The sequence below is a fragment of the Anabrus simplex genome, chromosome 1, assembly GCF_040414725.1.
Source record: "Anabrus simplex isolate iqAnaSimp1 chromosome 1, ASM4041472v1, whole genome shotgun sequence".
Classification (NCBI taxonomy): domain Eukaryota; kingdom Metazoa; phylum Arthropoda; class Insecta; order Orthoptera; family Tettigoniidae; genus Anabrus; species Anabrus simplex.
The window spans coordinates 1,167,921,695-1,167,944,452 of NC_090265.1; the positions used below are offsets into that span (position 1 = coordinate 1,167,921,695).

A 22,758-nucleotide genomic window follows, 5' to 3' on the forward strand; every position below is an offset into this window, starting at 1 on the left:
GTTCGGCTTGTTGGATGAGTTTCTTTTCTTCTTCTGCCTGATAGTTGTTTTATGCTCGTTTAGTGTTTGTTTGTAGCATCTTCTGGCCTTATTATATTCCTCTAAGTCCTCTTGTGTTTGTGAGGTTCTTGCTTTATGAAGTGCTTTTAACGCGTCTTTTCTTGCCTTGTAGCACTCTTGGTTGAACCAAGGTTTTGCCCTCCTTTGTTTTCTATCTTTCTTTACTACAGCATGCATTAACTGTTCTTCGATTATGTTTAATGCTTCGTTTAATTTTCCTTCCTTGATTTCTCTCGATGCCAGGATCATCATTTCCATGTTTAGTTTGTCTTTATCGATTTCTCGCGATAGAATGTTTGTTTTCTTGCACGTTTTCCCTTGGAGCGTGTTTCCCACATTTATGACGGTATGTACTGGTAGATGTTTTCTTGCTGGAATGTCTCTTCGGATCTCCTGATAGGTCTTGTCGCTATTCGTGAATACTAAGTCAATAGTGCTGGTTCCATTTGGACTGAGGTAAGTTTTTTTCTTTTCTGTCGTTCAGCAACGTTAGACCTTCCATTTCTAAGTGGCTAATCACGATATTCGTCTTTTGTGTTGGTGTATCTATCCTGCAGTTTAAGTCTCCCATTACAATCATGGTATCTGTTTCTTTTGTCAAGCTAAGGGCGTAAGTAATCTCTTCTAGTATTTCATCTGCTTTGTATTCTGGTTGGAAATATACATTCATAACTGTACATAATTTGGTTTTTACTAACAGAATATTCTTTGAGTTGAGCAATATCTGAAAAGTGGACAGTTTTGGTTTTATCAACATAGTTATGCCTCCTGTATATAATTTATTGGAATGTGTGATAGTTTTCACAGTATTTCTCATCACTTTTTAATGTCATTTCGTTTGCCTTGACGCAAGACCATCCAATTAGGTCCTGGAGGCTATCAGTTCCTTCTTAACAGAAGTATAAATTATATAAAACTCAGGAAAATCTCAACGAACAAAAACTTTTTACTCGTATACTAAGCGGCGGTGTTGGTGGTGAGTATTGTTTTAAGAGAAGTGCAACTGGGCAACCATCCACCATCATGTACTTAGTCTATGTTGTTCTGTGGAGACATGGTTACTTCGTTTCTTCTAAATTTCCATGCCACAGTTCTAGGCAAGTACTACAAAGAACTTACCCACACAATTCCTAGGTCCAGCGCTGAAGGGAACGTAGGCATATGGATGTCTACCTTCACAGTTCTCGGGCAAAAAACGGTCCGGGTTGAACTTGTCGGGGTCCGGGAAGTGCCCTGGGTGTTTGTTCATATAGTACTCCATGATCATAATGTTAGTACCAGCCGGTAAGGTGTGTCCACCTGTAACAATTTCAAGAAGCATTAGTGTATTCGTAATTTTAGTGCCTGATTGAAGGTAGTTATAATTTTGAGAATCACACTGATGAGATGGTATATTCATGTCTTAACATCACCTGTTCGTAAAATCTAATGTTTTGTGGCTGTTTTGTAAGTTCGTATCTAGGAAATTATCAATATTTGTTCTCCATTTAACTACTGCGACTCTTTGTTCGTCAATAGGGATTTAAATGACAACAAATCACATTTAAAAATTAAAATTTCTTCCACAACTTCAGGTACAATTTTTACGTGAGATATTACTTAATCTCATAATTCCTTTTCTGCAAGTTAATAACACTAGTATCTACAAACGACTTACAAGTGTATACAAAAATGATTAGCCTTATTAAAATGGGCTCTCGAAAAAGAAATATTCCCCTCAAAAATGTGAAAGTGGATGGTATCATACACTTATATTTTATGGAACAATATACTTTTGTTATTCTTCCTTGTCACTTTTAGGCATTAAGTTACTAATGTTTCTCTCTAGTTCATATGGTTCGAAACATATATACCTAAATATTTAACAAAATATCACTTATGGAAATGTAATAATAACCCGTTTAGTTCCACTGATCGAAAAATTAAGCGCACAAAGTAGTATTTGGCAATTTTCATTTTTGACAGAAGATATCGGAGTATGCGAACGTTACGCTGGTATATCTGTGCACGAGCTCAAACAGTCTTAAATTGTTTTGATCCCATTTCAATGAAGCAATGAGCTACCGAATATTGTGATATTCTAGACATTGACAGAAAGGCAAAAATTATTGTTGTAATATATATTGTAACAACAAAGTGATAATTGTACAATGCAATATACTCCATGTGTTACCTTTTATGTGAGTGTATATAAAATTATTTTAATAGCAATTCGTTTAATCGTACACAAAATGAAACAGCTGATTTTTGAGACAATATTTATGAGTTCTGTAATAACGCTCTGGCTACGGCCGTTTAAGCGTCTGTCTTATCTGACTATCACGGAGACAGATAATATGAAGAAAGTAAGAGAAATTCGAAAACGAAAAATATGGCCTCTAATGGGTTTACCATTTAAAATACACTTTTGTTGCAGAATAGACGTGTTATAACAGTTAATGTTCAGGAAAGCTTGCTCCATTCAGAGAAGTGATAAACGTCTAAGTGGTTTTAATTTCGCAAGGTACGTACCACATAAGTACTAGAGAGAAGTGACTTCGTGAGGTGAGTATGTCACCTGTAGAGTCACAGGCATGATAAGTTAGAGCCAGACACGCCTAATGTATCCCAGAGAACCTAAGGCATGGTGAAGTGAGCAAAAGAGCTGGAAGAAGAGGGATAGAGAGCGGTTTGCCACTGAAATGCATACTTTCAAAGGTCAGAAAACGTAGAAATTAGTTGTATATGAAATCACTGGCTACCGAGTGTAAATTATCTACATGAAAAACTATTTCCGCTTTCGATAATAATGATCATGTTTAAATAAACTAATACAAGCTCATGAAGAAAATCTTTACAGTAACTACGAAACTTCAAAGGACAGAGGCGCTATTAACAAGCTATAACAGCCCCCACTTAAATATATTCCTATACGCACAATTCCACATGAGTGACCATTGCCGCTGACCTTTTTGTGAGTTATTGGAGTGTGTCTGAAGCTACAAATCTAGTGTCAGATAGTATATTTGGTAGGTTTAATTCTGAAAGTATCCTTCTGAAATGTACTTTAATATTGTGCAGTTTTGTGCAGGGTGAATTCACTTATTTAGTTTATTTTAAAAATGTACTCTAGGACTATACATCTCGCATTGCAAACAATTTAGCTGCACTAAATGTCTTTAGTTTAATTTTCATCGTAGTTTCATTGACTATTAACACTGTTTGTCTTTTCATTCGTGTTTCTATCATAATGCATTTGTTTCGCAGACCAGCGCAACTCCGTGAGGTAGCCACCAATCAGTTATTATTTTTGTCTATTTTATAATATACTAGCAAAACTCGACAGACGTTGTCCTGCCTATGTACATTTATTTACCTCAGCATATACGACACTAATATCGGTCGTTTTCGATTACTTTTACATTTCATCCTCTCCCATTAGGCTGGGAGGGGTGTCCTGCCCCTACACTATTTGATAAAAGCAGAAATAATTATTAAGGAATACATCATTATCTTCACATACTGTTGGGTAGGCAACCCGCTGATCGGACTTGTCTTGCGGTTTGCGTATCTTCCCCTATTTTATTTCTCACCCCTTAGTGCCGAACTACCAATCAGATTTCGTTCAAACCACTTCATAATCCCTCTCAGATATAATAAGAACAAACTGTGAAAATTTCAGCGAAATCGGTCCAGTAGCTTTTGAGTCTATTAGTTTCAAACATACCAACATCCAATTTCATATATAGAGATTTTTCCTAACTATAGTGTTATGTTATGAAAGATTGTAAATAAGAGTTACAAATCTCTTCATATGTTTATGAAGGTATTTAGGGATGGAAAGGGGAGGGCATATAAGTCCCTGGTGATTCCATTCAGGATGTGTTTCTTGTGTATGAAACCCTCACCAGGACTACTTGATACGAGAACCGGAAAAGATTCAACGGGAAGTAACACGATTTGTTCTGGGTGATTTTCGACAAAGGAATATTGTTACAAAAATGTTGCAAATTTGTACTGGGAATACTTGGGAGTAAGGAGACGAGCTCCTCGACTAAGCGGAATATTTGAGAGGTGTCAGTGGAGAGATGGCTTGGAATAATAATAGTGATAATTTCGTGTGGCTATGTCTAGCTGAGTGCAGCCCTTGTAAGGCTCTCCCCTTAGGCTGGGAGGGGTGTCCTGCCCCCACACTATTTGATAAAAGCAGAGGGTGAGGGTGGGCGGCATCTGCCATGTGTAGATAACTGCGTGTTATTGTGGTGGAATATAGTGTTATATGTGGTGTGTGAGTGCAGGGATGTTCGGGACAGCACAAACACCCAGCCCTGGGGCCATTGAAATTAACCAATGAAGGTTAAAATCCCCGACCCGGCCGGGAAAAGAAGCCGGGACCCTCTGAACCGAAGGCCAGTACGTTGACCATTCAGCCAACGAGTGGAACATGGCCTGGAATGATATTAGTAGACGAACAAGCTTGAGTGGAGCTTTTAAAAGCAGGAAAGATAAAGATGAAGATAAAGTTGGAATTCAAGAGGACAAATTGGAGTAAATATTCGTTTATAGAATGAGAAACTAGAGATCAAGGGATATGTTTCATAAATTCCCATTTTCCTTGAAATCTTTTAAGAACAGCCTAGGTAAAGAACTGATAGGTAATCTGCTACCTGGGTACAGCCCTTAGTGCAGATCACTGGTGAATGATTGATTGAAGAGGCGTAATAGCACATGGCTTCATTGAGAACAAGACAACCACGTTACCAAAGAATGGAAATGGCATGGACTGCCCTTTATCACCCTAGTTGTTCTGTCAGTACACTGAAGAAGTCATTGCAGCTCTGAAGGATAACAAAAAGTAATTAAAGTAAATATAAAAGTATTACACAGTGCTCGCAGACGACACCGCTATTGTTGTGGAAACAGAAAAGGACATGAATAATGTAACAAATTATATAGAAAACTTAAGGCAAATTAAAGCCGAAAATTAACTGTGAAAATACTAACATAATGGTGGTGAGCAAAGCAAATCATAGACAGGAAGCAGCAATCAGACTTGAAAGAAAAAACGAAACTGTACGAAATTTCAAAGGTCTGCTACCTTGGAGGTATTATCATTGACGTTAACCGAAGCAAGGGGAATGCTTACAAGAGGATAGCTATGACAAAGAATGCACTCCAGAAAAAACACAAATCTTTAATAAATAAAAATTTAATTCTTGAGGCCAGGAAAAGCGTGTTAAATCTTATTTGTGTAGTGTACTAACCTGAAAAAATCTACAACCTGTTTTCCAGTCATTGACCGGGTCAGACCGGCTGCCGAGGCCTGTCGCACTCCTCTGAGGCAATGATGAATGACTAACAAATGAAATTATAATGGAGAGTGTTGTTGGAACGAAAGATGACAGGGGCGGAGAAAAATCTGTCCCACCTCCGCTTTGTCCAGTACAAATCTCATATGTAGTGACCGGGATTTGAACCACGCAACCCGGCGGTGAGTGGCCGACGCGCTGCCACCTGAGCCACGGAGGCTTTAGTGTTCTAACCTATGGGAACGAAATATGGACCTTGTGATAGCAAGAAATAGACAGGCTAGAAGTAGCTGAAATGTGGACTTAGAGACGACTAAACTGGATAAGCTGGACTGAAAGAAAATGGAACACAGTAATGTTGAGAGAAGCAAATTAAATTAAAGCGAAATTGAGTAATTTGTAATCGATACTGTATTCATAAAAAGGAGTAGGAAGGAAGCGGCCGTGGCCTTAATTAATGTACAACTCCAGCATCTGCCTGGTGTGAAAATGGGAAACCACGCAAGAACATCTTCAGGGTTGCTGACAGTGGGGTTCGAACCCACTATCTTCCGAATGCAAGCTCACGGCTGTGCACCCCTAACCGCCCGGCCAGCTCACTCGGTTTCATAAAGTTAAAAATAATAAAATATGAATATTACCTGAATTATAAACTTAGGAAATAATAGCATGTGATTATTACTTGAATTATAAGCTCAAGAAATAAAAGAATATTACCTATAAGCTTAGGAAACAATAGAATATGAAACCTCAATTATAAACTTAGGCTATAATACAATATAAATATTACCTGAATTTAAACTTAGGAAATAGTCGATTGTATTACCTGAATCATAAGCTTGGAAAAAAAATCGGTATGAATATTACCTGAATTATTCCATCCGCACATCTTTTCTGCCGCTGTTTAAAATGCAACTGTCTAATAACGGGGCTATTTATTTCCGTCCTACAGTTCATCGTTAACACGTACCTAGCTGGATATCGTCGTCTAGTTCCCGGGCGAAGGCAGGAACACTAGGATATATCCGCTGAGCTTCCTTCAATACTCGCTCCAGATATTTGAGTTCCTGGAGGTCTCTGAAGGTGGCATGACGATCAGAGTCCCCAATGACTTCCCTTATCTCTTGTACCGCCTTTTCCTGGAGAACAAATAAGGATGTCATGAATTAGTTCTTCCTGAAAGGTTTAAATGGAAAACATGAACATTATTTTAATATTTCTTATTACGCAGGACATCCACGTGGTCCCTGTTATGAGTGTGAAGATTATGGGTTCTAGACTTAGACAGCACATTCTACAGTTTTTTGGTCGATACACTGAGGTTTGTTAGATTAATAAACAAAAATGCGTCATTTGAAGCTCTCAATATTAACGTTATTGGTTTTCTTTCTCTTTCTTTCTTAATCTGCTTACCCTCCAGTGTTGGCTTTTCCTTCGGACTCAGCAAGGGATCCCACCTCTACCGCCTCAAGGGCAGTGTCCTGGAGCTTCAGACTTGACCATTGCCTCGCCCAGGCGGCCTCACCTGCTATGCTGAATAAGCGCCTTGTGGGGGGATGGGAAGATTGGAATGGATAGACAAGGAAGCTGCCATGGCCTTAAGTTAGGTACCATCCCGGCATTTGGCTGGAGGAGAAGTGGGAAACCACGGAAAACCACTTCCAGGATGGCTGAGGTGGGAATCGAACTCATCTCTACTCAGTTGACCTCCCGAGGCTGAGTGGACCCCGTTCCAGCCCTCGTACCACTTTTCAAATTTCGTGGCAGAGCCGGGAATCGAACCCGGGCCTCCGGGGGGTGGCAGCTAATCACACTAACCACTACACCACAGAGGGGGAGTGTATTCATTTCTTTGAGTAATAATAATTTTTAATGATCACTTCGCTCTTCCCCGAACTGCAATCGTCTGATGTTAAATTCCGGATCGTTTCTCATTTTCAGCCAAGTAAACTGGACACTAGACTGCTTCAGTGCTTCTGTTGCTCTGTAGCGTATGTAATAAGCCAGATGTTGTCTGGTAGTTTGTAGTACAACATGCACTGGCGCTTCACCTGACAGTGTGCTGCACTACTGTACAGTATTTGTTACTATAGCGCTAGCTTCCTGTTGTTGTACCACTGGTGTGCAAACTGCGAAATACAGACAAGTGTGCGGCTTGCCTTATTGTGGTGGAGAATAGTATTGAGTGTGTGTGGTGTGCTAGTTGCAGGATTGTTGGTGACTACAAACACTCAGTCGCTGAGCCGTTTTATTTAAATTCGTCAACCTAGCTAGGAATCGAACCCAGGGCCCCGAGGACTGAAAGTTAAGATACTGATCACTCAGCCATGGAACCTGACATTCAGATACCGAAAGACGAAAAGAGCGTCGTTTATAGACCGGTGCCAATTTCCTTAATGTGAGAATACTGATAATCAAATCAATATATTAAGATTTTGTAGATTTACTTCATAGTAAATAGATACCGTTACACAGTTATATGAGATGGTTCATACGTACCTGAACATCTTGATGCTGTGACAGTAGGTAAAGGCAGAACGAAATCCCTGATGCTGTGGTGTCGTGTCCCTGCAACAAGATACAGAAGCTGAAGAACCAAACATCCACCCGTAACAAGCAATAAATTATGGGGTCATGCCTTCTACACACTCCTGAACTGAAGTGTGTATTCATCAGATTCTCACTGATATAGAGATAGCGTATAGCAGAGTTTTACACCCTTATTCGTCAAACTTCAGCATTCTTTCTCTGATATACTCCAACCCTCTCCTTACCACCTTTCTTCACACCAAACTTAGTGAGAAAATTAAATGTGTGTATACGTGAGTTACTGACGAATTGGCTCTCAGGTTATGCCTCACAAACTCTGACCACCCTTAATACTTTCATCTCATTTGAATTGTCTTCCAGTTGCAGACCATCACTGTTCTATAGCGAACGATGATATCAATGGTTATAATTTCTACTTTAAGGGACAGGATACGAGACTAACCGAAGAGCAAAACAAATTTTTTATTATTATTATTATTATTATTATTATTATTATTATTATTATTATTATTATTATTATTGTGTTACTCCCCACTAACTACTTGACAATTTTCGAAGACTCCGGCAAGCTAGAGTTTTGTTCACAGGGGTTCCTTCTACCGGCATGACATATTTGAACTCCTTTAAATAAAATTAAACTGAGCTCATGGGTAGGACCCCATCCTCACAGACGCGCAGGTCGCTCATACGTTGTCAAATTGAAATATGTACACCACGCCTCTGCGGAGGCCACACGCCATTACATATTAAAGTAAAGAGATCCTACGGTGTCTTCTGGCGCCTGTTTCACTGTTTTTCCGGAATTATTATTAATGACAGCATTTACTTGACTCACATGTGAAGAAGTTCAGTATGTCGGCAGCTGACAGGGAAAGGGTTGGGGCGTGTCAGTCAAAGAGCGTTTCAAAGTCATAGCGTTCAGCTCTACTCACGAGTTGACGTTTCTCTACGGCTGCCCTAGGCAGTGTAAAATGATCCCAGAATTGCATCACCGGCTGTCCAGTTTTAAATGCGACTCTTTCTTCTAATGAATACTAGTACGATAATAATAAAAAGAAGAAACAGAGAGGGAAGCCAAAGAGGAAAGAAATAAGAATTGTAACTAGCAATTCTCGCGGACTCTGCCTGCAATGTATCATTTTCATTAATACCCCCACGGATGTACTAGGAAAGTTTCGAGCCGATGGAATAATAGACATCAACTGTTGTGGTAATAGAATGTAATATTGTATCAACAAATACTTGAAAATACACCACAAGTAGAAACTGAATTACATTTGTTTTTCATCAGTTTGGTAACTTTTTGAACTTATTGAGAATTATTGACATCGATTCGTTAAACATTGTACATCTTTTCTAACTGAGAAATCTTGAATCCACTGCCCTAGTATTATGTGTTAGACTATCGTATCGTAATCTGTTCACCCTCCAGAGTCGGTTTTTCCCTCGGACTTAGCGAGGGATCCCACCTCTACCGCCTCAAGGCCAGTGTCCTGGAGCTTCAGACTCTGGGTCGGGGGATGAAACTGGGGAGTATGACCAGTACCTCGCCCAGGCGGCCTCACCTGCTATGCTGAACAGGGGACTTGTGGGGGGATGGGAAGATTGGAAGGGATAGATAAGGAAGCGGCCGTGGCTTTAAGTTAGGTACCATCCCGGCATTTGCCTGGAGGAGAAGTGGGAAACCACGGAAAACCACTTCCAGGATGGCTGAGGTGGGAATCGAACTCATCTCTACTCAGTTGACCTCCCGAGGATGAGTGGACCCCGTTCCAGCCCTCGTACCACTTTTCAAATTTCGTGGCAGAACCGGGAATCGAACCCGGACCTCCGGAGGTGGCAGCTAATCACACTAACCACTACACCACAGAGGCGGACTTGTGTTAGACTATTAGGATCGTAAATGTATAAATTCCTGAGAGTTCCAACACTGAAGCAAGCTACATAAAATAGACAATGAGAGAAAAACGGAGTTACCAAATTAATCCCTGATACTTTCAGCTATTGATCTTATCCTTGTTTACACTCATCGCGAAAGCTTCGTTGCGCTGAAGTACAATCTCACAAACTAGCAACAGTTTCTATCACTAAGTAGGCCTAAGTAGTTATGAGTTCTCCTGACGATGGAGTTGAGGTGAAACATTCAGAAGAGACTTTCGAATTGCTGTAATCTACGACTAAAGCGAAGTCTCTAAAGGTTAGAATAAAATGCGACGCCAAGGAAATTAAGCAATAAAGACATCGAAAGTAAAAGGAATGCAGAACTATTTTATATACGATTGAGCAAGTAATCCGCACCTGAAAACAATCATTCCATTCTCAAATTATGATTTTTCCAGAGAATGAATTGCTAGATTGTATCATACAACAAAATCCACCTGTATGGTAAGCTATTAAAGCAGGCATTGAAAACTTCAAGAAGAGTTTCTGAGGACGTCAAGAGATAATACCACAAAATACGCAGTTGTTGAAGTTTTTATTTCAATTTGCTTTACGACACACAGACACAGATAGGTCCTATGGCGACGATGGGATAGGAAAGGCCTAAGAGTGGGAAGGAAGCGGTCGTGGCCGTAATTACGTTACAGCCCTAGACAGCATTTACCTAGTGTGAAAATGGGAAACCATGGAAAACCAGAGCCACCGAAAGTGGGGTTCGAACCCACTATCTCCCGGATATAAGCTCACAGCTGCGTGCCCCTAGCCGCACGTCCAACTCGTCCGATTTCGTTGAAGTTAGCCCCACCATATTTCAAGCGCTGTCTCTTACAGAGCTAGGGGGAAAATTGAATGCGGCAACTTGAGCCGGTGCTACCGTGGTTACGGCTGGCCATTCCTTGATCAGTTTCCAAGAACGGGGAGCTTTGACATGTCTTGTGGCTGGGGGTCACCTAAAATGAGCGATAAGCACCAACACAGTACCATTGGCTATGACCGAGAGACATATCTATACTTTCTTTTTCTTTCTTAATCAGGTTACCCTCCAGGTTCGCTTTTCCCTCGGACACAGCGAAGGATCCCACCTCTACCACCTCAAGGGCAGTGTCCTGGAGCGTGAGACATTGGGTTGGGGGATACAACTGCCGGGAATCGAACCCGGTACCCCTGTGACCAAAGGCCAGCACGCTTACCATTTAGCCATGGAGGGGAACGCAGAAGATACTAATACGTCTTCATGATAGAATTAGAGTAATGGTGAACGTTCCCGGGAATTAAACCAGAATTCTCTTACATCTCTTGTTGGACTGAAGCTTTTAATGTAACGTAGACTACGTTTTCCGGTGGCCCTTCTTGGTCAAAAACGACACACATCGTTGTCAACAACCGTTACCAAAACCATGTATAGCTTCAGTGTGTGAGAAATGAAGCCTTTTTGTACGTTTTGTCTATCAAACACTGTTAGAGAATATAATAATTTTCTTATTCGTCTTCAATTTCTACTTCCACTTCTCCTCCTCCTCCTCCTCCGTTTTCTTGACGTTCTACCCAAGTACTTCGGCTCGGCGCCATATGTAGACTAAGCTCAGTTTTACGGCCGAATGCCCTTCATGACGCCAAACCTACGTGTATTCAGAACTGAATGATTCTGTGTTGGTTTTCAGTACGATGTGTTGTATCGAAATGTGTATTAATACAATCACAACATCCAGCCCCCTAGTTGGAGGAATTAACCAGACACGGTTAAAATTCGAATCCCGGCCGAGAATCGAACCTGGGACTATCTGAACCGAAGGTCACTACACTGACCATTCAGAAAAGAAGCTTCAACGCAAAATAACAATTGTCTATTACGATCTCTCTTCTATTATAAACTCAATGTATGTATTATTAACAAAACAAAATCGTCAACCGTTACATTTTTTCCAAAACCACCACTCAAGTGTACAGTCCTTTGTTCCCGACACAGTTACGTAGAATATAGTATTTTAGCGTCCGACAGTGGACTCCCGAAAATAGCGTAAAACATCAAGAAGCAACGGCTTGAGATTAGGTAACAGTATTCCCTCCACTGCAACGTGTCGTCATATTGCTCCTACCAACATCAGAGTTTCTCACGAAACAAAAAACTTCTGTACTTGAAAACCCCACCTAAGCATCCCACTGAGGCCCCTGTGAGGTGCACCTCTTTTCAAGGATGAAGAAACACTTGAAGGTACTTCATTTATTATCAGCAAACGAGGCAAAAGCAGCTGACAGGAGCCATTACGATAGGTTGCAAAATATATCTTCCAATAGTTTTACCAACGATGGCGAAAATTCACAATCACCCAAAGAAATTGCTTTGAAGGAAATTGTTCATTGGCGTTTAAAGAGTTCATGGTAGGAACTATACGCCAGTCGTAGTTATGGATGCGACCTCATACATCTTCATTCTCTCTCCTATTTATTCATACCTACTGTATATTCCGTAGGGACTGCCTGGCCGAGGCGGTAAAGGCGTGCTCGGTTCGCCCGGAAGGACGTGGGTTCGAATTCCCGTCAGGAAGTCGTAAAATTTAAGGAACGAAATTTCCACTTCCGGAGGTGCACATGGCCCTGAGGCTCACTCAGCTTACACCAAAAATGAGTACCAGGTTAATTCCTGGGGGCAAAGGCGGCCGGGCGTAGAGCTAACCACTCTACCCCACCAAGTGCCGAGGTTACGGATAGTGGAAGCCTTTACCTTCCACCTCTCCAAGGGCCTTCATGGCCTGTACGGAGATGACTTTACTTTGCCTTTTTTCGAAATTGTCCCATCTCGCTCACCTTGGACGCCTTACATACATTTATTAGACATGATAATACACTTCCGGACCAGTTTATAATCTGCAACGGAAATCACTTGTACAAAATGTAAAGTTGGGAATTTTATGATGTTACTAGAATGACATTGTCAGTTTTAACTATGAATATCGGATACATTCTGCTCCATATCAATTTTGTCTATACAAATTTCAGAAAGCGTCAACCAGATTTCCAATAATACAATAGTGATAAGCTTAGCTTTAATCGCGAAACTTCGCAATTTTACTGGTAACATATAAGCCTACCTAACAAATTACCTTAAATAGCATGTGTAAAAGAAGCAACACACTGTTAATTTTATCTAATTGACTTAGCCTACTTGTCAAAGTTCACAGAATACCATAACACTGACCTCAAACATGAAGGTGTCTGTCTCCTCACGGATGTCATCATTCGACAACGGGGTGCCATTTTGTGAACACTGCAGCAGTAAATCCAGCAGAGCCATTCTCTTCTTCTCTCCTAGAATAAGATACCGTACCACGTTGAAGCATACAATAAAAAAGAATTAAAAGACCACATCTAAAAGCTAGAGCAGGGTGCCAAAGATCTGCACCCTAGTGTTCCCCAGTCATCCCATATCACTGTGATATTAGGTGAAAGTGTGTGAGAGGTATGCATGATTCCATCCTGGCAGAAGAGGTAAGAAGAACGTATGTTTGTAGTGAAACGGGACGGATGAGCAAAATTCGCATTCAGAACCGTTGTAATCAAACACTATAACATTAAAAAAGTAGTGTAATTTACAATAACGATGCCTTGGACACAAGCGCATTCATTAACTCTTCACGGTGAAACAAAGAACATAGGATCTGAGATGGAATATGTGTTAGTTGATTTATATTTGGGCTTCATAATGTGTTCTACGTTTGTAAGAGGATTTAGAGCAGGGCCTGTCAGGGTGCATGCTCCTGGTGCATGCACTGTGCACGGTGCAAAAGACGACTTCGCTTGGTTGACCAGAGTGCAGGCCCCCACTCCTCGATTTGGAGCAATAGCGTTGTCTCTCTCTTTCCCCACGCCTGTCTCGCTCGCTCCCCCTGCCTCCCCCTTCCTCACTTGCTCCGTAGCGCTCCATATCCTAGCCGAGTTGAGCCGAGCTTAGCTGAGTAGCCCAGAGACGAAGCGTTGGTCCGAGCCGAGCCGAGCGGGACCGATGCACTGTGGTCGGAGCTCTTGCGCCTCGATTTGCACGCGTGAGATTTTGGACGTTTGAGAGGACCTGATTTAGAGGCACAGTGAGATGCACAAAGTTGTTCTGGTCGATTAAAAGGGCACATTGCCGGAATGCGGTCAATTTCATAGGAGAGTAAACAACGCTCGCTTACATGGATGTAACAAAAAGTAGAAAGAACTTTAGCAGCTTGCCTCAATGTTTCGGGATTGTAGGAACATGTCCTTGAGCCTGCAGATCTATGAGCTCGAGCTGTGGGGTACATCCTCAGCCAAGTGCAAGAAAGATCTGATAAATAAATCAAACTCAGTTTTGAGCCCTTCAAGTCATGATACAAGAAGAGCTAGCAAGGCGGCTGTGTTCACGTCGTGCAGTCAGACTGATCATTTACCCCTCCTCCTCTCTCCTCGACACCAAACGAACACTGCGCTCGGCGCGCAAGACAGGAGCTCGGCCGGAGCGCGTGCTTCCGAGGAACACTGCCTGGCCAGGCCTGATCTGGTTCACGAACCGCAACTGGTAAACTACAGGGGATGGCACTGCAGGAGGTCAGTGCTCATTCGTGCGTCATTCTTGAAAGTCGGTAGTGGTGCAGTTTCAGTTTCATGGTACATTAAAAGCCAAAAGTGAAAAACTGATACTGATACATAAACATCCGTGTTACGGTAAATTTCCTGTGTATGTATTCAAATATTTTTCAGTCACTAAGCTCCTGAAATCAAGATTACTTGCAGCACAAACATGTCATCATGCATTTTTTTTTTCTACTGTAATACACGCGAAGACAAAGCCATGTAGCACTTCTTTCTTTTCGCTGAACAGAGCCGTTCTCCCTCTGCCTTCCCCTACCACCCGTGCAGACACGTTTGTGTTAATAAGCAACAGTAAGGTCAGTGACTTGAAAGAAGTTCCGCTGGTAGCGCTGGAGGTAACGGACCTGAAGATAGAGTTGGTTTTAAGATAAATACAGAAAACTTTCTCAAATTTACTAAAGTGTCAACAGCAAACTACTACATTCATATAATTTGTCACACTTGTTCATAATATCACCAACTGACAATCAACGGCAAGTTTGCGCAACATACACGTACTATGCATGATTAAAAGTGATTTCATAGGATCTGAAGATGTTCTTTTATGAGATGGGGAAGGGATAGGATTGTGAAGGAAGCGACCTTCAACTTAATTAACGTACACCCTGGTGCGAAAATGGGAAACAACAGAAAATCATCTTCTAGGCTGCCGACAGTGGGGTTCGAACCCACTATCTCCCGAATGCAAGCTGATAGCTACGTGACTCAAACTGGGCGGCCACTTGCTCGGTGAGGATGATCTTGTACAACAAAACATGACATTCTGTTACTAATATATTTTTGTACAAGTTATTTTATAGTGTTCTGAGTGCTACAGTTCATGTTTATACAGACGGGGAAAATTTAAAAGTTTAAAATTTATATTAAAGAGTGAGACTAGGATAATTTTATTACGAAAGTTCAGCATGCGACGAGGTCTACAATGATTGACTCCTCCATACAAGATTTCGCCTCAGTTTTTGTGTCTGGAAATGTAGAATTTTGTCCCGAAAGAGTTCTTGTACTTGCCAGTAGATCTACTAAAACGACACTGTCGTATTTGAGCACCTTCAGTAAACATCGGACTGAGTCAGAATTTAACCATCCAAGTTGGGCTCAAAAAAGCCATCGCTCTATCACCTGAGCTACTCAGCCCGCCTTGATTGATTGACGTCAACAAATACCCCTTCCCTCATGCTCACTTCCTAAATCTCATCTATTGAGTCACAGAAAGACTCGTTTGCTTTAAATATGAACTAGCAGCATTCACCTTTCATTAGACTAGACCGACCGGCTGCAAAGTAAAGCAGAGATGATTGATTGATTGATTGATTGATTGATTGATTGATTTATTGATTGATTGATTGATTGATTGATTGATTGATTGATTGTCCTCTCAATATTAAGACCAACTAGCCGTCTCTTTCATCCTAACCAGGTTAGTAGACTATTTACAGCAAGTTGCAAATGAGTGATGTTTGAAATAAATGAAATTAATGCACTGGACATTATTCTACCTACTGTATATTTTTATAATAAGAAATTAGTTCTAATACATTTACCAACCAAAATCTCCTTCATTTGTCTTTTCTGACTTCTTTTCATTCTGCTTCAGCAACTCTTCTCTCCTTTTCTTTATTACCTGGAATATGAAAATTAGATTGATTAGTATCTTGTTTTCATTTTGACTTCATCATCGGAAATGACGTTAAATTACTAAGATGATTTTGGTTGTGTATTTTATTCTGGAGTTCTCGCGGTTTTGGATAATGATTGTTTAATATAAGAGTGAAGAGAAAAGAACACAAAGAGGCAATCACTGCTCTGGATGCAGACTGCATAAATTATAGATAGCCAAAAAACTATAACGTCATATGCCACGTGTTTGTGGTAACTGAATATTGCTGATCAGAAAAAAGTAAGCTTTGCAGAAAACTGTATTGCAGGGAGCATGAACGAAGTCTATTATATCACGCGCTTTGAATACGTACGGTTCAGTAAGATGGGTGGCCTAAAGTAAGAGGTATTTCGGAGAAGTATGTCTCCAGTCCGAACTCCCGATGAATCGGCAAGCTCTCTGCCTTACCTGCTCAGCGGGACAAAGTACTGAAAAGGCGAATACCTTTATTAATGGAATTAATAAAAAAGTAAAATATAGAACAGTATGGTTTCCGTGCTGTGTAGTACCATTTTATTTTTTTAAATATGTTCAAAATACCCTCCCTCTTGTTTCACACTAAACTTTGTGCACCCTCGACACCATGAAGGATGTGAGCCTAGTTTTTTCCTAATTCTTTCCACAAGGTCATCTATGTTATCAGGTAACGTTGGGTAAATTATGTTATTCATATAGCCCCGAAAAAAAAAATTCCTACTTTTCCTGTACATTAACAGAAATAATCACCAAATCAAATTATCCCTACCATAGTGCCCACGATCCATTCAATGACAAACAACATATAACCCGTACGCTCTTCTATGAACGAAGTCATAACCTCAACAAATATCCCTCCTTTCAAGCTCAATTCCTAAACCGCATTTAGTGACTCGTAGAAATACTCATTTGTTTTAAATATGAACTAGCGGAACTCACCTTAAATTAAACTACACCAGCCCGCTGCAAAGTAAAGCAGAGATAATGCCAACACGCAGAGAGTCTGGACTGAAAATCTACTTCTGCAAAGAATCAATTACGTTAGGCAACCAATTACAACCTGTATGTAGGCTAGAACACGGTAAAATTCTTCTGAAATAACAGATGAAATCCGTTTCAGATATGTGATTATCCAAAACGAGTGAATCATTGTTTTTATATTATGATAATCTGATGTATCAGATACAATTCAAGAGAATTTAAAGTTCCACTAAAAGAGAGAGAAATTAAGCAAAACATGAGTAATATTGATGGAAGGCTCTTTGATGTACAGTACATGTCACCTTCTAAAGGAGGTGCAGCGTGCTTCTCAGCAGCCATGATGAGTTGTATATAATAATAATAATAATAATAATAATAATAATAATAATAATAATAATAATAATAATAATAATGTAATCAAATTATATGGTAAGTTATTAATATCTAAGGGTGTTATATGAAACTGAGATTGATCTTCAAGATTAAGAACTGGTAAATGTCTAGATGTTGAACTAGGCTATGTTCTACTACGTAATGTTAAGGTATTTAAAACGTGTACTGCCGTTTAAGTAGACTTGGAAACCAACTAGTGTCTGGGGAATTCATGACCAGTTAGTTTTCATTCATTTATGAAGCCTATCAACATGTAAATAATCGCTGCAACCTTATAATTTATTTCTGAATCAACACTTTGAAATGCCGCTTTCTCTTCAAAATTCAGCATGAGGCGTTTTACATATATTATATTAATTCATTTATCATGTAGTTTAAAAATAATACTACTGCCCTAATTAATTACTTTTTAAATGCTGTAATCTTTTCCAGATGGAATGTGCATATCTCGTCTGTATCTTAAATGTTCTTGGTTTATTAATAACCTATTGTCTATCATGGTTGATTTTAAATTGCTATTGTCCGACTCGTTGGATGAATGGTCAGCGTACTGGCCTTGGATTCAGAGGGTCCCGGGTTCGATTCCCGACCGTGTCGGGGATTTTAACCTTCATTGGTTAATTCCAGTGGCTCGGGGGCTGGGTGTATGTGCTGTCCCCAACATCCCTGCAACTCACATAAACTTATAACACTATCCTCCACCACAATAACACGCAGTTACCTACACATGGCAGATGTCACCCACCCTTATCGGAGGGTCTGCCTTACAAGGGCTGCACCCGGCTAGAAATAGCCACACGAAATCATTTATTTATTATTATAATTCTTATCTACCTCGAGGTCCAGATTTCATTTTTTCCCCTTGAGATAAAGTATTATCCTTTCTGATTTCTTTTGAATTTATTGCTGCGATTTTGGCTTGTTATAGCATTCTACTTTCATTAATTACGTTATTTGATTTCCTTTATTGTAAGATTAAGTTGCAGTTGAAGTACGTTAGTAGGTACCTACTCTATGAGGTGTATCCTTATAACAAAATTTACTGTATGTTTATAATATTTCCTAATTAATCCTGCAAGGACGAAGGTTTGGTTGTTACACGAACACTTTTGTAATGTTACAGATAAACTAACCTGTTTATGTATCGTTCCTTAGGTGATGTATAAGCTGTGAGTCAACATGAGTCGAAATAAATTTACTGAATAATAAACAGAATGTTGGAAGAGGAGGACGATGTGGAGCAAAATATTTTTCATTCTTCAGCCGAAGAAATTCATAATATGATTTGTGTTTGTGAGTAATATTTGGGTGAATTTAATTTCGGAGTAATATAAAATCCTGGATTCTACTGACACAAATTATGAAACAGAATTTAACGAATAATTTGTAAGGAAAACTTAAATATAAAATATTAAATCGACACTCAATTCGCCCAGATATTGGTCACAATAATAACAATCAATCACAAGTATTATTTCTTGCCCGTCAGCGTTATTTTCGGGCTCATATTTTAAGCAGATTACAGTTTTATTGCTTCTGTCACAGAGTTATCTGTCAAGGAAAATCTCTCATTATCATAATCACTTTGGCATTAACGTCATTTGACCCCAAAATTAAATTTACCCAAATATCAGTCACAAACTAAAATCAGATATGAATTTCTTCGTCTGAAGAACCAAAAATATTTCGCTCCACATCCTCCTCCTCCTCCTCCAACATTCTGTTTAGTTTTCAATGAATTTATTTCGACTCATGTTGATTCACAGCTTATACATCACCTAAGGAACGATACATAAACAGGCTAGTTTATCTGTTTTACTTTCATAATTGATGTACTATTGACAAAATAGATATCAAAGGAGCGTATGATTCTCTACCACTTCACCTTCTCTGGGACCGCCTTTCTATAAGTCGAATCCCAAACAGCTTTATACACATATTTCGACATGATTCAAGATGGCGACTACTGTGTGTGAGTCTGTGATATCCGTGATGGATAATGGTGTAAGATGCAGTGAAAAATGTGGCAAATGCAGAAGAGTAGCTAAAAATGGGATTCTGTGTCGTAAGTGTGATGAATGGTACCATTTTCGTTGTGCAAATATTGTAAATAGGTCTGATATTGAAGAAAGTGTGTGGCTGTGTCCCGAGTGTAGACAAACTGATAGTGAGGTAGAACAACAAGAAAGAGAGACTTACGAATCTATGCTTAAGATTTTAGGAGTGCTACAAGAAGATTTATGTGCTCTGAAACTTGAAAATGAAAGCTTAAAGGACAGAATAAAGAAACTGGAAGAAGACAGTGGAGAAGAAAGATAGCCGTGGACGGAAGTGACGCGTAGCAATTTTAGGCCTAATGTTAAACATATGGGAGAATCTATGCTTAAGATTTTAGGAGTGCTACAAGAAGACTTATGTGCTCTGAAACTTGAAAATGAAAGCTTAAAGGACAGAATAAAGAAACTGGAAGAAGACAGTGGAGAAGAAAGATAGCCGTGGACGGAAGTGACGCGTAGCCATTTTAGGCCTAATGTTAAACATATGGGAGAAAATACGTACAACTTAAAACCGGGAAAAAACTCTTTGCAGTGCCAAAATAGATTTCAGTCATTGCAACAAGTTCCAGAAGAAGACACATCAAGTTTTCCGAATAATTTTAAATCCAGTGGAGGTAACCTACAGAAGAAGAAAACCAACCGGAAGTCAAGATCGCAAAAAATTCATCTCTACGCAGACAGTCAAGGGCGGGGTATGGCAGAAGGCATCAAGGATGAGCTGCATAATCCAGAAACTGAGGTTTAAGGACTAATAAAACCAGGTGCCAAAACTGAAGATGTCCTTATAAGTTGTGATCCTGTGTTAGAGAAGGACAACTACGTGGTGATTGTGAGTAGTACAAAATGACATTGCTGCAAATGAAGGTGAGGAACTAATTACGACCCTCAGAGGTAAGATTTCGAAACTACCTGACTCAAAAGTACTTGTAGTTAATGTACCACCCAGGTATGACCCTATAGAAGACTCGTGTGTGAACAAAGCTGTACATGATGTAAATATAAAAATCAAGAAATTAAGTAAGTGTTTTAGAAATGTCTATGTAATACATACTTTAGGTCTTGGCAGGCAAATGTTCACTACACATGGGTTACATCTAAATGGTAATGGAAAAGCAACTCTCTGTAGACAAATTGCTACAATTATCAACAGAGATTTGCAAACTAATCTGTACTTAAGAAAACCCATACAGTACCACTAAATTGGCACATACAGGGAAACTTGCCAGAAAACCCAGATCCTTAAATCAAGATCTATGTACAAAGATCTGCGTTCCAGGGACGTTCTCAACTCATGAGTCAAATGTTACCCAATTACAACAGTCAAGTTTTAGGGAGGAAGGGGGTCTGAGATTGCTCTTGGTAAACTGTCAGAGTGTAGTAAATAAACAAATAAAATTCAGTACATTGATGGAATCTTATGAGACTAATGTGGTGATAGGAGTAGAATCATGGTTGAGAGAAGGGGTGGGTAGTAGAGAAGTATTTCCAGAAGGGTATACAGTCTACCGCAGAGACCGAGGAGATAAAAAGGGTGGGGGGGGGGTGTTTACTCTGGTGAAGGAAACTTATTGTTCACATGAATGGTTTACCGATGAAAGGGATTAAATATTAGGGATAAAATTAGTTTGTGATAATATAAAGGAGGTGGGAATTATAGGAACATATAGGCCTGGAAGAGAGGAAAGAGACATGGAAATATTTGATAAAATAATAGATTATACTCATAAAACAATAATAATGATATGGTAATAATTGGGAGAGATCTAAACTTGCCTGAAGTTGAATGGAATGGAGCTGCAAGTGAAGCTCATGAACAAAAACTGGCAAATAAGTTAATTTGGGAGGGAGGATTTACACAAGTAGTACAAGAACCGACTCGTCTCAACAACTTGCTAGATGTATTCTTGGTTAAACCATGGGAAATTGTTGATAAAACTGAGGTAATTGAAGGAATAGCTGACCATAAGGCTGTAATAATGGATGTAGGACTTCTACCAAAAATGCTTAATAAGAGGGTCACACAAGACAACAAATTATACAGAAAAACTAAAGTTGTTGAATTTGGGACTTACTTTAAATCACAATTCAGTTGTTGGATAAGTGAAGGGAGTAATGTGGATACACTCTGGGCTAAATTTAAAGGAATCATTTGGGAAGGAGAGAAGAGATTTCTACCTGTTAAGAATGGTAAAATGACCTCAGACCCTGTTTATTATACACTGACTGACAGAGCAAATGCAACACCAAGAAGGAGTAGTCAGAACTTTATGCCAATTGCAGGGTAGACTGACGTCACTGAGGTATGCTCATGATGTGAAATGCGCCGCTGTGCTGCACACGTAGCGAACGATAAATGGGACACGGCGTTGGCGAATGGCCCACTTCGTACCGTGATTTCTCAGCCGACAGTCATTGTAGAACGTGTTGTCGTGTGCCACAGGACACGTGTATAGCTAAGAATGCCAGGCCGCCGTCAACGGAGGCATTTCCAGCAGACAGACGACTTTACGAGGGGTATGGTGATCGGGCTGAGAAGGGCAGGTTGGTCGCTTCGTCAAATCGCAGCCGATACCCATAGGGATGTGTCCACGGTGCAGCGCCTGTGGCGAAGATGGTTGGCGCAGGGACATGTGGCACGTGCGAGGGGTCCAGGCGCAGCCCGAGTGACGTCAGCACGCGAGGATCGGCGCATCCGCCGCCAAGCGGTGGCAGCCCCGCACGCCACGTCAACCGCCATTCTTCAGCATGTGCAAGACACCCTGGCTGTTCCAATATCGACCAGAACAATTTCCCGTCGATTGGTTGAAGGAGGCCTGCACTCCCGGCGTCCGCTCAGAAGACTACCATTGACTCCACAGCATAGACGTGCACGTCTGGCATGGTGCCGGGCTAGAGCGACTTGGATGAGGGAATGGCGGAACGTCGTGTTCTCCGATGAGTCACGCTTCTGTTCTGTCAGTGATAGTCACCGCAGACGAGTGTGGCGTCGGCGTGGAGAAAGGTCAAATCCGGCCGTAACTGTGGAGCGCCCTACCGCTAGACAACGCGGCATCATGGTTTGGGGCGCTATTGCGTATGATTCCACGTCACCTCTAGTGCGTATTCAAGGCACGTTAAATGCCCACCGCTACGTGCAGCATGTGCTGCGGCCGGTGGCACTCCCGTACCTTCAGGGGCTGCCCAATGCTCTGTTTCAGCAGGATAATGCCCACCCACACACTGCTCGCATCTGCCAACAGGCTCT

General features: G+C 40.5%; 1 protein-coding gene across 1 annotated transcript in view; it reads right to left on the bottom strand.

Annotated features, from left to right (window-relative positions):
• The window catches only part of LOC136858146 (cytochrome P450 4C1), a 163,301-nt gene that overhangs the window by 7,758 nt on the left and 132,785 nt on the right, over positions 1-22,758 (bottom strand). Inside the window, exons 8-12 of the mRNA XM_067137472.2 lie at positions 15,996-16,071; positions 13,036-13,145; positions 7,848-7,916; positions 6,319-6,487; positions 1,180-1,359 (exon numbers count right to left, since the gene is read on the bottom strand). Of these exons, the coding sequence (XP_066993573.2) occupies positions 1,180-1,359; positions 6,319-6,487; positions 7,848-7,916; positions 13,036-13,145; positions 15,996-16,071 (604 nt within the window). The remainder of the gene's footprint in view (positions 1-1,179; positions 1,360-6,318; positions 6,488-7,847; positions 7,917-13,035; positions 13,146-15,995; positions 16,072-22,758) is intronic.